Below are 14,890 nucleotides of genomic sequence, written 5' to 3' on the forward strand. Positions count from 1 at the left end.
AGCTTTCCGTACAGCTTTGGAGGCAGAGAGTGAAAATGGCGGCCTCCCAATCTCTGCCTCGGAGGAGCCGAGAACTTGGGCCCCGCTCCTCAGTGAGCCCCCAGAGAAAAGCCATCAGTCACTCTCGTCTCCCCGGTCTCCGGCCGCACTCCGTGCTCACCCGGCCTGTGACCGCGCGTTTCTATCTCTGGCTTCCGACTCGGGGTGGAGTCTCCAAACCCAGCAGATCCCCGCGGTGCGCTTCCGCACCGCTCCTCCCGGGGGAGGAAGGGGAGTCTCCCCGGATCTGCCGCTTGTTGGGTCCCTGCTGGAGGAGCAGTGGCCCGACTGTGCCGCAGATCACGGTTTATGGCAACCCCGAGCTGAGAGCCCGCGCCTGGGCTCCGTCTCTGCAGCCGGCTTCCCCGCTCCGATACCTGGGAGCTCTGCCGCACTCAGGCACCCCGGTCTTTCTGTGACGCCGAGGGTCCTGAGACCACACTGTCCCACGAGGGTTCCACCCCCCACTTAGCCACCGGAGTGAGGTCCCTCAGCGGAGCAGACTTCTAAAAGTTCCGATTTTGTGCTCCTCGGCCCTATCACTTGCCGGAAGCGGCTGACGGAGGCCCCTCCCCCGCTGTCTATCCCCCCGAATATCGCCTCGGATTCACTTTTCCGCCCCTCCTACCTTCCAGAAAGTGGTCGCTTTTCTGTTCAGAGAGTTGTTGCTATTCTTTTCTTTGATCTCCTGTTGAGTTTGTAGGTGTTCAGAATGGTTTGATCCCTATCCAGCTGAATTCCTGAGAGTAGACAAAATCCAGGTCTCCTACTCCTCCGCCATCTTGCTCCGCCCCCCTATTCCTAGGGATTTTATTATGTTGGGTGCAACTGTAAATGAGTTTTTTCAAAAAATTTCTCTTTTGGGGCGCCTGGGTGGCTCAGTCTTTAAGCATCTGCCTTCTGCTCAGGTCATGATCCCCGGGTCCTAGCATCGAGCCCCGAATCGGGCTCCCTGCTCCTTGGGAAGCCTGCTTCCCCCTCTCCCACTCCCCCTGCTTGTGTTCCTTCTCTCGCTGTCTCTCTCTGTCAAATAAATAATAAAAATCTTAAAAAAAAATTTTTCTATTTCATTATTCGTGTATAAGATACAATGGATTTCTGTATATTAATTTTGTGTCCTGTGACTTTACTGAATTCATTTATCAGTTCTAGTAGTTTTTTGGTGGAGTCTTTAGAGTTTTCTGTGTATCATATCATATCATCTGCAAACAGTAATAGTTTTACTTCTTCTTTACCAGTGTGGATGTCTTTTATTTCTTTTTCTTGTCTGATTGCTGTGGCTAGGACTTCCAGTATCATGTTGAATAAAAGTGGTGAGAGTGGACATCCTTGTCTTGTTCCTGATCTTAGAAGAAAAGCTTTCAGGTTTTCATCATTGAGTATGATGTTAGTTGTGGGTTTTTCATGTATGGTCTTTATTTTTTATTTTTTTTTGAAGATTTATTTTTTTGAGCAGGGGAGGGGCAGAGGGGGAGAGAGAGAGAGAATCCCAGGCAGGCTCCACACTGAGCACAGAGCCCAGTGCAGGGCTTGATCTCAAGACCCTGAGATCATGACCTGAGCCAAAATCAAGACTCAGATGCTTAACCCACTGAGCAACCCAGGCACCCCCTATGGTCTTTACTGTGTGGAGATGTGTTTTCTCTAAATTTACTTTGTTGAGTGTTTTTTTTTTTTTATCATCTGTAGATGTTATATTTGATATCAAGTGCTTTTTCTGCATCTATGGAAATGATTGCATGGTTTATATCTTCTTTTCTCTTGTTAATGTGATATAGCGTATTGATATATGAGTATTGAACCATCCTTGAATCCTTGAATCTCTGGAATAACTCCTATTTGATCATGGTGAATGATTTTTTAAATGTATTGTTGGGTTCGGTGTGCTAATATTTTGTTGGGGATATTTGCATCTATGTTCACCAGAGATATTGGCCTGTAGTTTTAGTTTTTGGTAGTGTTTTTAATCTGCTTTTGGTATCAGGGTAATACTGGCCTCCTGGAATAAATTTGGGAGCTTTCCTTCCTCTTCTAGTTTTTTGGAATAGTTTGAGAAGAGTAGGTGTTAATTTTTTAAGTATGGGGGTTGGGGGGGAGTGCAGAGGGAGAGGGAGAGAGAGAATCTTAAGGCTCCACACCCATTACAGAGCCTGACTTGGGCCTTGATCTCACAACCCTGAGATGATGATCTAAGCCAATATCAGGGGTCAGACACTAAACTTACTGAGCCACCCAGGCATCCCTAGTGATTCAGTTTCATTGCTAGCAATCAGTCTGTTCAAATTTTCTGTTTCTTCCAGATTCAGTTATGGTAGTTTATATGTTTCTAGGAATTTACCACTAGGTTGTGCAGTTTGTCAGGATATAATTTTTCACTATTCTCTTAGAATCCTTTGTGTGATGTTGGTCATTATTTTTCTTCTTTCATTTCAGATTTGAGTCTTCTCTTTTTTTCTTGGTGAGTCGGGCTAATGGTTTATTCGTTTTATCTTTTCAAAGAACCAGCTCCTGGATTTATTGTTCTGTTCTATTGTTTCTTTAGTCTGTTTCATTTATTCCTGTTCTCACCTTTATCATTTCCTTTCTTGTAGTGGCTTTGGAAAGCTTCATGTGTTTTGATGCTCTGTTATTTGGAACATGTATGTTCTTAAGTGTTACAATTTCCTGATGGATTGATTCTCTTATTATAAAATATCATTTCTGGTAACTTTTTTTTTTTTTAAGTGTATTTTGTCTGATATTGGTATAACAATCCTAGCTTTCTAGTGGTTGCTGTTGCATGGTATTCCTATCCATTTACTTTCATTTTTTATTTCTGAGTCAAAAGTATGTCCCTTGTAAACACCTGTACCTATAAACAATGTATAGGTGGATCATTTTTTTTAATCTGGTCTGACAATTTCTGACTTTTGATTGGATTCTTTAATCCATTTACATTTAATGTTACTGATGTAGTTGGATTTATATCTACTGTTTTACTTTCTGTTTTCCGTACATATTTTATAATGTAGAACTTAATTTTCATTACTGACCTTTTTTTCACTGTACTTTTTTGATTTTTTTTTCAAGTGGTTGCTCTAGGGTTTGCCAAATACCATTGACTCTTCAGCAACATGGGGTTAGGGTTATTGGCCCCCATGCAGTTGAAAATCTGCCTATAAACTTTTGACTCCCCAAAACCTAACTGCTAATAGCCTACCGTTGACTGGAAGCTTTACTGATAACATGAACAGTCAATGAATGCATAGTTTGTGTATGTATTATATACTGTATTCTTACAGTAAAGTAAGCCAGAGGAAAGAAATGTTAATAAAAAAATCATAAGGAAGAAAAAATACATTTATAATAGCATACCGGTATTTACTGAAAAAAATCTGCATGTAGGTGGGCCTGGCCTATGGATGCTGTTGTTCTGCAGCCTGGTGGCCTGGGCTCAGGAGCAGCAACCACCAGGCAGGCCTATGGGCAGCAACAATGGTCTGGAAGCCCATCTGCCTGGAAGTGTACCACCAGCCTGTGGCCATCCACAGCTGTGACCATGTGTGAGTGTACTGACATCTGGGAGGCCACAGGCCTGGGGCACAGCTGTGGGGAGGAGTTTATGCCTGGCCCAAGAGGGGCCTGAGGTCCAAGACTGCTCCCTGTGCAGCACCATTCCTACCCTTTGGGTGGATTCCTCAGCTTGGGCCTGGCCTCTTGTCTGCCAGCCATGGACACTCAGTCCAACCACCCCATCAACACATGTGGTGACCTGCAGCCCTACCTGGTCCTAGGGCTCCCTGGGGGCTGCTGACAGGCTTAGCCTGCCTCTTCCGCTACTCAGAGGGCAGCAGGTCACCTTCAGTTTGGTCCCATGAAGACTGGGGTGGGCAGTTGTAAATAAATGTCTTGTGGCTTTTGCTGTTAACTCTTAAAGATCCGTGTATAAGTGGACCTGTGCAGTTCAAACCCATGTTCAGGGTCAGTTGTAGATCTTACCAACTTTAGATTTATAGTAGTTTAATTCCAGTAATATTATAGAACCTTTACTGCTACGTAGCTTGATTCCCATTTTCCTCTTTCTGTGGCATTGCTTTTATACATATTGGACTTATAAATGTTACAAACTCAAGAGTGCGTTATTGTAATTATTACTTTACTGTTTACAGGAACTTTCTTAGCCCATGGCAACTTTACTCCCACTCCAACTCCCATTTGTGCTGTTACTGGGAAATATATTGCACTATATTACATTGTATTATAAGCCATGATACGTTATATACCATCATTAAACCGATTGCCTTTTATTTTACTTTTTTTTAAATTTTATTTTATTATGTTATGTTAATCACCATACATTACATCATTAGGTTTTGATGTAGTGTTCCATGATTCATTGTTTGCATATAACACCCAGTGCTCCATTCAATATGTGCCCTCTTTAATATCCATCACCAGGCTAACTTCTCCCCCGACCCCCTCCCTATTTTATTTTTTTTTAAAGATTTTATTTATTTTTCAGAGAGAGAGAAAGCGCACAAGCAGAGGGAGCAGCAGACAGAGGGAGAAGCAGGCTCCCCGCTGAGCAAGGAGCCTAATGCGGGACTCAGTCCCAGGATCCTGGGATCATGACCTGAGCCGAAGGCAGACACTTAACTGACTGAGCCATCCAGGCGTCCCTCCAATTGCTTTTTGAATCAGTTAAGAAAAGAAAGGATTAAAAATACGCATATTTATCTTTATTGTGGTTACTTGCCTTCAACCTAAAGAACTTTCTTTAGTATTTTCTTAAATTGGTTTTGCTATCAACACATTCTCTCAATTTTTGTTTATCTGGCAGTCATTTTTCACCTTCTTTTTTTGGATTTTAAGTAGGCTCTGCACCCAACAGGGGGCCTGAACTCAACCCTGAGATCAAGAGTCGCATGCTCTATGGACTGAGCCAGCCAGGCGCCCCTTCACCTTCATTTCTGAACAGTAACTTTCCTCGGTTTAAGATTTTTGGCTAACAGGTTTTGCATTCCGTACTTTATAGATGTTATCCCACTGCCCTCTCGCTTCTGTTATTTCTGCTAGGAGCCAGGTGCTAATCTCATTGAGGTTTCTCATTATCTTTTATCTTCAGCATTTTTACTCTGATGTGTCCATCTGTGGTTCTCTTTATGTTTATCTTACGTGGAGTTCTTGGAGCTTCCTGCATGTTTAGGCTATTGTTTTTCAATACATTTGGGAAGTTTTTTGGTTATTATTTCCTTGAATATTTTTTCTGTTCCTCTCTCCCCTCTCCTTCCAGTAGGTACTCCATTTACATGTGTGTTCATGCATTTCATTATGTCCCACATTCTTCTCTGGTTTTCTTTTCTTTCCTTTTTTTTTTTCCCTCTGCTCTTTGGCTTGTGTAATGTCTGTTCATCTGTCCAGGTTTTCTAATTCTTTTGCTTGTTCAAATCTGTTGCGTTTCTCAGGTGAATTTTTTATTTTAGTTATTGTACTTTGCAACTCCAGAATTGTAGTGTTTTTATTTTTATTTTTTATTTTTGCTGACATTCTCTATTTGAAACAGATTGTAATCCTGCCTTTTTTTCCTTAGGCATACTTTTTTTAGTTTTATGAACATTTTTGTGAACATATTTGTAATCGCTACTTTAAAATCTCTTCTGTTCAATATGACATCTGGACACACTCACAGGAGGTTTTTGTTGCTTGTTTTTTTCCTGGTCTGTGGTTTATTCTTTCCTGTTTTTCTGCGTACCTAGTAGTTTTTTGATGCAAACAGGACATTTTAGGTAATATACTATAGCACTTACGGGTACTGGTGCCGCCTCCCTGCCCCATTCCAGGGCTTGTTATGTGTTCCTAGTTTATTTACTGGTTAGATTATTGTAGTGAACTATGTTTCTTTCTCACTGTGTTACATGCCTCTAATCTTGCTCCTCAGGGAGATGCAGTTTGGTGCCATAGGTGGCCATAGCCATCCTCTGATGACTGTGGTACAGGTAGGGCTCTCTCCCACTTTCTGATCACACCCAGCAGTTAAACTTCACTAATTTTGGCCTTTTGCTCTGTTGTTTTCATTAGTGCCCTGGGGCATAAATTCCTCTATAGACTAATCCAGTCAAACTGGTTTCTTCCAGGGATTAGTTTCTGAGATTAATATTGGGTATTTGTTCCAACCAAAGGAGGGTTCCTCCCAGCTGTCTTACTCCCTGGTTCTCTGCTGCAAACTAGCTGGCTTGGGAAATCTAATTAGGGGTATTTGCTTCAATATGGGAACTTTCTTTACAGAGGAACCTCAGCTAGGATTCATGATTTTTCTAATGCTGCTGTTAGATACTAGGCAGGCTTAAACAGAAATGCATCTACTTAGCTATTACTAAAAGTAGTGGTTTCTGCTTCACATTTGAGGAGCCAGAAAACCTTGTAAGGTTGACTGGGACAGTAAGTTGGTGTGAAATTAATTTTGAGTAGTTTATGATAAAACCTGTGGAGTATCTTTTTATACAGACTCACTACTTGTATATTTGTACTATCTTTACTTTCTTAAAATATCTTCTTTACTTTGATTCCTTGGCATCTTTATCACAAATAGGATGATTTCTCAAACTGCTTACTTGGGATATATATACCCTTTTTTCTAAGAAGTGGAGGAGGAATGGGCTTCCTGCTAGGCAGAACTACCTTGACTGCCAGCCTTTGGGGTAGGTGTGCTCCTTGTTCCTCTGGGGAAGCTGCCACTCAGCCAGGGTACTCCACTGCCTTTCTTCCTCAAGCACCCGTCTTGCTTGGTCCCTGTGGGGTCTGAGTGGTAAGGGAGGGGGAGAATGCAAGGGACTGACCCTCCTGGCTGTTAGTGCTGCTGGTGCTGATGGATCATCCAGAGGCTGTCCCTTGAGTCCCTCTCTGGGCCTGGAGGCCTCTTGTGTTTTCCCACTTCTTGGCAGGAAAGCTCCTCTCTGCATGTTTTAGGCTGTCAGATGTACTAGTTTTCCACATTTCAGGTATCCCTCGTGATTTTTCAGCCACAGAGGATTTTGTCACAGATTTGCAGTTGGGATGTTTGTTGTTAGTCTTGTGGTCTTGGGTTAGAAAGGGAAGGCTGCAGTGAAAACCCAAAAGATAATGAAAAGGTATTTGAAATGAACTGATTTTGGGGTTCAGAGTGGCTCTCCTTTTATCTGCCCTCTGATTGATAAAGATCTCTCTTTAAACAGCGAGAGACACATTGGCATTATTTTGTCAAGGCTCTTGAGGAGTGAGTTCCTTTGTTGAGCATCAAAATCTTCTCTTGAAGAAACTCTAAATTTATGTAATTAGCATGTTGTATATATCTACAGTAATTCTGAGAGGAAAATATGTTTATAGTCTTCTTATTGGAAATCCCTGGAATGCTCTTTTTATTTCCCCAAAATTAACGCCCCCCTCCAACCCACCCCCCCCAGTGCCTCCCTGCACCATGTTGCACTTTGTAGGTAGTATAAATAGAAATTCTCATGCAGCTACACTCAGCATTCATTGAGGAGCTGCAGTATGCCTAGTGGTGTACTTTGAACAAAAGGCAGAGGTTAGCAAGCCAGTGGCCTCCTGTTTTTGTACATACAGTTACATTGGAACACAGTCATACCCATTCACAGCCATATTGTTTATGGCTGCTTTCACTCTACAAAAGCAGATAATGAGTTGTTGCAACTGAGATCATATGGCAAAGTCTAAAATATTTTTAACCTGACTTCCTGGGGAGCATAAAGACAATGAGGCTTGATTCTCCTGAGTGTGGTGTCTTGGTTGGTGCAGAGAAAGGAATGTGTGGACTTTGGAATGTAGAGGCTAGATGGAGAGGTAGAGAGCCTCCTGCCTTCATAGAGTTTGTTTTTGTTTTTTGGGGGGAAAGTTTTACCAGGTTCTTCTCTATTGAAATAGACACCACCAAAATTGACCTCTTGTTTTCCTTACCATTTTTATCCCATTCACTGCTTCTGATCAAGCCACTTTTTCCTGATATACAAGCATATGTGTACAGAGCACTGTCTGAAAGCTGCTTCCCTGTTCTGCCCTTAAATCCCTTTTGTAATACCCTTTTCTCCCAATTATAAATGTACATTGAAATGCAGTCTCATTCCTTTCCCTCTCTCAGAGGTAACAACCAGGGTCGCGAAATCGTTCCCTTGTTTTTTTTTATGTTTTCACTGTATATGTACTCAGTCCTGAACAATACCTGTTATTATTTTGTCTATTTTATAACTTTCTATGAATGGTACTGTATGTATTCTTCTGAAGCCTGGTGGCTTTTGGTTTTGTTTTTTGTCTGTTTGTTTTTGGCTCAGCAATATATTTGTGACTGTCCTGCTCTGTTACTTGTGTCTGGCATTCCGGTATATGAACATCCAGTTTATCAATCCGTTCTGTGGACTCTTTCTTTCCCCCTAATTAAGTTGACCTTTCATTATTTATTTTTGATAGTCTTCTTGAGATGTAATTTATATGCCATAAAATTCACCTGTTTAAAGTGTGCAATTCAGTGGCTTGTATACAGATTGTCACCATTACCTAATTTTAGAAAACTTTTATCACTCCCAAAAGAAATGTTGCACTCATTTGCATTCATTTCCTGTCACCCTCCCCCCCCACCCCCCGAATTGAAACTCATCTATTTCTGTCTCTATAGATTTATCTATTCTGGATTTTTTCATATAAATGGGATCTTCTGTGGTCTTTTGTCATTGGCTTTCACTTAAAATATTTTTGAGGCTCATCCATGATGTACACGATGACTTTTTTTTTTTAAGATTTTTATTTTTATTATTATTTATTTGAGAGAGAGAGACAGAGAGAGAGAGCACATGAGAGGGGGGAGGGTCGGGAGGGTCAGAGGGAGAAGCAGACTCCCTGCTGAGCAGGGAGCCCGATGCGGGACTCGATCCAGGGACTCCAGGATCATGACCTGAGCCGAAGGCAGTCGCTTAACCAACTGAGCCACCCAGGCACTCTACACGATGACTTTTAAGTTCACAATTTTTTGCTGTTAAAAATGATGCTTTGTATGCTTTATGTGTGTTAGGGAACTTTTTTTTTAAATGACATTTACTGACAGTAAAAATCTGATCTCATATTCTTATCATTCACTGAAGCTCTGGAAGAAAAAACAAAGGTAATATTTATTACAAAAATACAGTTGAGGGGTGCCTGGGTAGCTCAGTCAATTAAGTGTCTGCTTTCAGCTCAGGTCATGATCCCAGGGTCCTGGGATCGAGCCCCACATCGGGCTCCCTGCTCAGCGGGCAGTCTGTTTCTCCCTCTCCCTCTGCCCACTTGTATTCTCTTTCTCAAATAAATAAATGCAGAAGGAGGAGCAGTTAGTTTTCTGAGAGGTGTGTACGAAGAGTTATAAAATGAGTGACTCCATCTCAATCTAGACTGTGGAAAATTAGTAAGGTTTCAGGAAGTGGGTGTGGTCAGGAATGCAGAAGGAGAAACAGTGTATAGAGGCACTGGGAGATGGAAGAGGGTTTTCTAGGAACTTAGAAGAGAGGGTTGGCTGGAATGATACTGTGGCAGGACAGGAAGCTAGTAAGTGTTGATCTTTGAGGTGAGTGTTGATACAGTGATGGTCATGGCAGTGGGGCCAAGAGGAAATGAAGTTGAGAGGCCTTTTTCAGGTTGGATTGTTGGACTTACTGATAATGGGGGGGGGGGTTGGGGAAGAATTCTAAGATGACTCCCGCGGTTTCTCACTTGAACAACTGAACGATTTGAGAATTTGATAAATATCCCTCACATAGTTGAGATTAACTTGTGTTGGAAGCTATCCGCTTTCCACAGATAAAATATCTGCATTAGTTTGCTTTAAGGAGTAAAATCATTTCTTATCTTACAACTTAAAGATGACTTAAAGTGTTTTATTTCCAATTCAGAAGTGAAACGGGTTCATACTGAGCCTAGGGTGTGTTAATTTTAGATTTGAACAATCAAACTATTATTGTCACTTTCTCATAGCCAAAAGAATGCAGTGGTGTAAAGATTCCTGTTGATGCCAGTAAACCAAATCCAAATGATGTGGAGTTTGATAATCTGTATTTGGATATGAATGGAATCATCCATCCTTGTACTCATCCCGAAGACAAGTACGTAACCCATTTTTGTCACTGTCATGATAGCAGAAGTTACAGGGGAGTATTGTATTCTATTACGTTGTTTGTTTGTCCTTGTAGACCAGCACCAAAAAATGAGGATGAAATGATGGTTGCAATTTTTGAGTACATTGACAGACTTTTCAATATTGTAAGACCAAGACGACTTCTCTACATGGCAATAGATGGAGTGGTAAGTGCTAAAAAAGTTAACTTAGAATCCTCTGTTTTTGTTTTTGCTGTGTTCTGAGTGTCTAGAGTGAAAGTCAGCTAAATAACGAAAAATGTTGACTGTGGTGAACTTCAGACAGGCAGCCTGATCCTTCAGTCATTCATTCAGACATTTCTTGTACCTGTTTGTGCCAGATACTGTGAGCTACTGGGGATAATGGTGACTGCCCTTTCTTTTGAAGGGCTTACCACTAATGGGACAGAGATAAATGAGCAAGGTAGTTAATTGTGGGCTTTATAGGTACTAGATAACACATGCAGGATGTGAGGGAAGAGGAAATCAGTGCTAGTGAGGGAGTTGGGAAATAGGAGGTGACTTTTGTCTCATTTCTTGAAGCATAAAGAGTAACAGGAGATTGGTGGGCAGTGGAGGGGGATCAGTGGAATAGATAGGAAGAGGGAAGACCTGGATTTCTCAAATGAGCCCAGTAAATACACTTCCCATGCCTTTGACCACACTAACACATTTGGGCAATTACAGGTGTTTCAGATTGGAAAGGGAGCAATGTCTTGAGAAGGCCTTTTGCCGTGCTTAAGAGTTCGGATTTTCTCCTATGGGCAGTGAGTGAGTCGTCCTCACAATGCTTTAAGAGGGCAATAACTTACTGACCTAGGATGATAGATCAGCTCTCAGCTAGCTTAGCTTATAAATAACCAGCAAACTGTATATCAGCGTTCAAGGAAAATTAAGATAAATCGTAACTCTAAAATTTATTTAGCTGTGTACAGATAGATTATCTTTCTTTTAGATTTAGTAATCCCTAATGGCTAATGGAATGACTTTGAAGGTCTAGAAAACTTTGGGTCCAAGAAGATTAACTTTTCTGTGAGGTTCTCTTTATGCAATGAAAAATCTTAGCTACTTGATAACTTGGTACACTTGATCTTAGCCAAAAGGCCGAGAAGTGATACTTGATAACTTGGTAAGTTGCAGTTAAAGTGCAGTGATGAGTAGAGGGAACAGGAATATCTTATTTGGAGCATATTCCAATTCATATTAGTGAAAGTTCTTGAAGAAAATCTGTTACTTTACGTTCATTGTGCCCTTACTGCTAGGACAAGTATAAACTGTATGCATATCTGTGTGAGTGTCTGTCTGTCTGTCTGTTTGTATGCTCAGGTGTGTAACATGTTTCTGTTGAAATATAAATGTGGATCAAAGAACTTGGTACTTGAAAGAGTTAGGCTAGGTGGTCTTATTTTACAGGAAAGGAAACTATTTAAAAGAGAATTTAAAATAACTTATTTTATGTAGACAGGATACTTGAGTCCCTTCCAACTCCAAAACTCAGTTCAGGAGTTTCAGAACCTGAGAGTCCAGTTCATTTCATTCAAGCTTATCCAGTGATTTTAAATTATATTTGGTCAGAGTAATTCAAAAGTATTTTCAGTTAAAACCTTGTTCCCTTTTTACCTGCTTTGCTTTCTTGTAGAGACAGAGTGGTTATTGTGGGAAATACAATATAGAAGTGCCTTGAGGTCCTACAGATTAAGAAGTAGTTTTCTTTTGCTTTTATGGGGCATGGTGAATCTCATTTGGAGACCATCCTTCCTTTTAGGCATGGACATAAGGTCTTCCTGATCCTGGTTCTATACTAGTAACTATTCATTGCATGCTGGCTGGGTCTTTGAGTAAAGTGATCTGTCCTTCTTGGCTGCCTTGAAGCACCATAGCCCAGTAGAAGTGGCATTGGGTTGTGGGCTCTGCAGTATTAAGTGGCTTCTTAGGGTGTTTGTCCATTTGATACGTCACTCACTTACCTGACTGAGGTCAGCTTTTAAGTTCTTGATCAAAATTTAAGTTCTCAGGATTTACTATCTGTCATGAAAGGATTATTAGATATACTACTTTTCCATTTTAGTGTACTATTTTTATAAGAACAACTGATTGAAAATAATGTACAGATTTCGTTACACATATTTTAAATAGTATTATATGACTATGAAATAATGTTTTTAGGCACCACGTGCTAAAATGAACCAGCAGCGTTCCAGAAGGTTCAGAGCATCAAAAGAAGGAATGGAAGCAGCAGTGGAGAAGCAGCGAGTCAGGGAAGAAATATTGGCAAAAGGTAAAGAATGTGCATCTTGAACTTGGACTTCTTATGAAATGTATATAGAATGGGGGGAGAGGTGTCAACTTTTGCTCATAGTAGGTATAGTTTTAATTTAATTAGGATCTAGAATATCCGAGGAAAATTTATGTTCACTGTCAAAAAGTAGTTAATGGAATCCTTCATTCCCACTAACAAGCTTGTTTCTTTTCCCAACTCTGTAGTAAAAGGGAAACTTAGGAATAAAAGGAGGAAATTCTGGTAGGGAGAGCAGATTGTCAGCCCCTTTCAAGGCAAGCACAGCTCTTCAGCTATTTGTTGTATCTGTAAAGGAGAAATACATTAAGAGTGCCTCTTACTTTTGTTTTCTATGGGGGCTGTTAGAAAGCTACAGTTCTGTAAACTTTTTCCTTAAATCAGTCTGGGTAGCTTGTTTATTACTTCCCCTCAGAACTCAGAGGTCTGTAAGAGGAAGCCCGGGATGATGTGCTCCGTATTTACAGGCTTTCACTGAGTCAGACACACTTCAGTGGAGGTGGATGCAACAGGCACTGAGGCGGTGAAGTACCCAAGGGTTCCCTTGATTTGGGGGAGGGGTGGGGTGTGATCATCTTGGCAGTTCCCCAGAGCTTGAAATTCCTGTTGGATACACAGGTAGAAGTTGACGAAGTCTCAGAGGGGAGGAAGGTCAGGGAGTCTAGATACTCCATGGGACCAGTTCTCTCCCAAGACACCTGTCTGTGAGATGGGGTGTGGTTGTAGCAGGGTGATATGTTTGGTGTTTTGTTACAGAGGCAGTATGGTAGACCAGGAAAGCCACAATTTATTGGCTCAAGATACTGTACTTCGCAGGTAAAAGAGGATACCATAGTGTAGTCAGCTCAGGCCTACAATTAGGATACATTTTCTGTTTTAATTTGCTGGAAGTGTGCAATTATATAGTTACTTTAGCTGCAGCTTGTAATATGCTTAAAACCTGTTTGTGCTTATAAAAGATAGTCTTTGATTTTAAAGATGTCTTCTTGAAGATGTTTTGAAATATATTTGTCATTAAAAAAAGTTAATCAGTGATATAGAGGACAAATAGGACTTTTATATCGTAGCTGATAATTTTATTATCATATAAAGCTGTTATAAACTCAGCAGTTTAGGGGCACCTGGGTGGCTCAGTTGGTTAAGCATCTTTCTTTGGCTCAGGTCATGATCTTAGGGTTCCGGGATCAAGCCCTGTGTCAGGCTCCCTGCTCAGTGGGGAGTCTGCTTGGCCCTCTCCCTCTCCCCCCACTCATTTGTGAGCTCGCACGCACTCTCTGTCTCTCTCTCAAATAAATAAATAAATAAACAAAAATCTTTAAAAAACAAACAACTCAGCACTTTAATTTTTCCTAAGGTACGTTTATCTCAGGAATTATTATCAAAATGAGAACTCCTAACGTGTGTGTGTTGTGTGTGTGTGTGTGTGTGTGTGTGTGTGTGTGTGTGTGTCTAGGTCTATGTTCTGCTGCAGAGGGCATTATGAAGAATGTCATCATTTTCATATTTCTATATAACTATAGTATCTTTTGTATATCATATATTGTTTGATGGTCATGTTAAAGCTTATATTAAATTTGAGAGGATGAATCTTATTTTCTTCCCCAAAGGGGAAACATTTGTTGCTCAGGTGACAATATTTCCTTTTCTTTTGTATTTGGACTCGTTTTTGTTGTTCTGGCTTAATACTGAAATACTTAATACCTGACTTTTTATGGGGAGAACAAAACATTGCCTCTTTTTCCTGTAGGTGGCTTTCTTCCCCCAGAAGAAATAAAAGAAAGATTTGACAGCAACTGTATTACACCAGTAAGTAGTCTCATACTTTGCCAGCTGTTGCTAACTCTTAAATGGTAGGTTAATTTATTTCTTTCTATCATTTTAGGGAACCGAGTTCATGGACAATCTTGCTAAATGCCTTCGCTATTACATAGCTGATCGTTTAAATAATGACCCTGGGTGGAAAAACTTGACAGTAAGTTTCATATTTTGGTACTTCAGAAAGATAAGGGTGATCATTTTAGGCTGTACTTTGATATGACTGATAACCCCATAAAATGCTAGTTGACTGTCAGAGGAAAGAGAAGCTTCCAGGGTTATTAGAGATGGGGTGCCCTGCATGGTCCAGTTTTAGACTGCTGAATTTTCTCTCAGTGCCAATTTTGTCCTCTTATCATCACTATGAAGCTATAAAATGGGACCCATGATTTAAAAATATATATATTTTGTATTATATGTAAAATATATATATACATATATATATAGGAAAGCAATTTTTAAATGAAAACTTCTATTGTTAGAAATGGAAACAGCAAGATTAAAGTCGTAGGGCTGCCTTTAAAGAATAGCTGTGTTCTTCTACGTGTTTAAGTAATATTTAAATGAACTTATATGTAATTTTAAATTCAAAGCTTGTTGGGGCACCTGGGT

General features: G+C 40.6%; 1 protein-coding gene and 1 pseudogene across 1 annotated transcript in view; one reads left to right on the top strand and one right to left on the bottom strand.

Moving 5' to 3' along the window:
- The window catches only part of XRN2 (5'-3' exoribonuclease 2), a 91,133-nt gene that overhangs the window by 19,516 nt on the left and 56,727 nt on the right, over positions 1-14,890 (top strand). Inside the window, exons 2-6 of the mRNA XM_032419270.1 lie at positions 10,009-10,136; positions 10,224-10,335; positions 12,334-12,445; positions 14,211-14,269; positions 14,346-14,435. Coding sequence (XP_032275161.1) covers positions 10,009-10,136; positions 10,224-10,335; positions 12,334-12,445; positions 14,211-14,269; positions 14,346-14,435 — 501 coding nt within the window. The remainder of the gene's footprint in view (positions 1-10,008; positions 10,137-10,223; positions 10,336-12,333; positions 12,446-14,210; positions 14,270-14,345; positions 14,436-14,890) is intronic.
- LOC116642089 lies at positions 11,123-11,283 on the bottom strand (annotated as a pseudogene).

Source organism: Phoca vitulina, unplaced genomic scaffold, assembly GCF_004348235.1.
Source record: "Phoca vitulina isolate PV1807 unplaced genomic scaffold, GSC_HSeal_1.0 scaffold22, whole genome shotgun sequence".
Taxonomy (NCBI): Eukaryota; Metazoa; Chordata; class Mammalia; order Carnivora; family Phocidae; genus Phoca; species Phoca vitulina.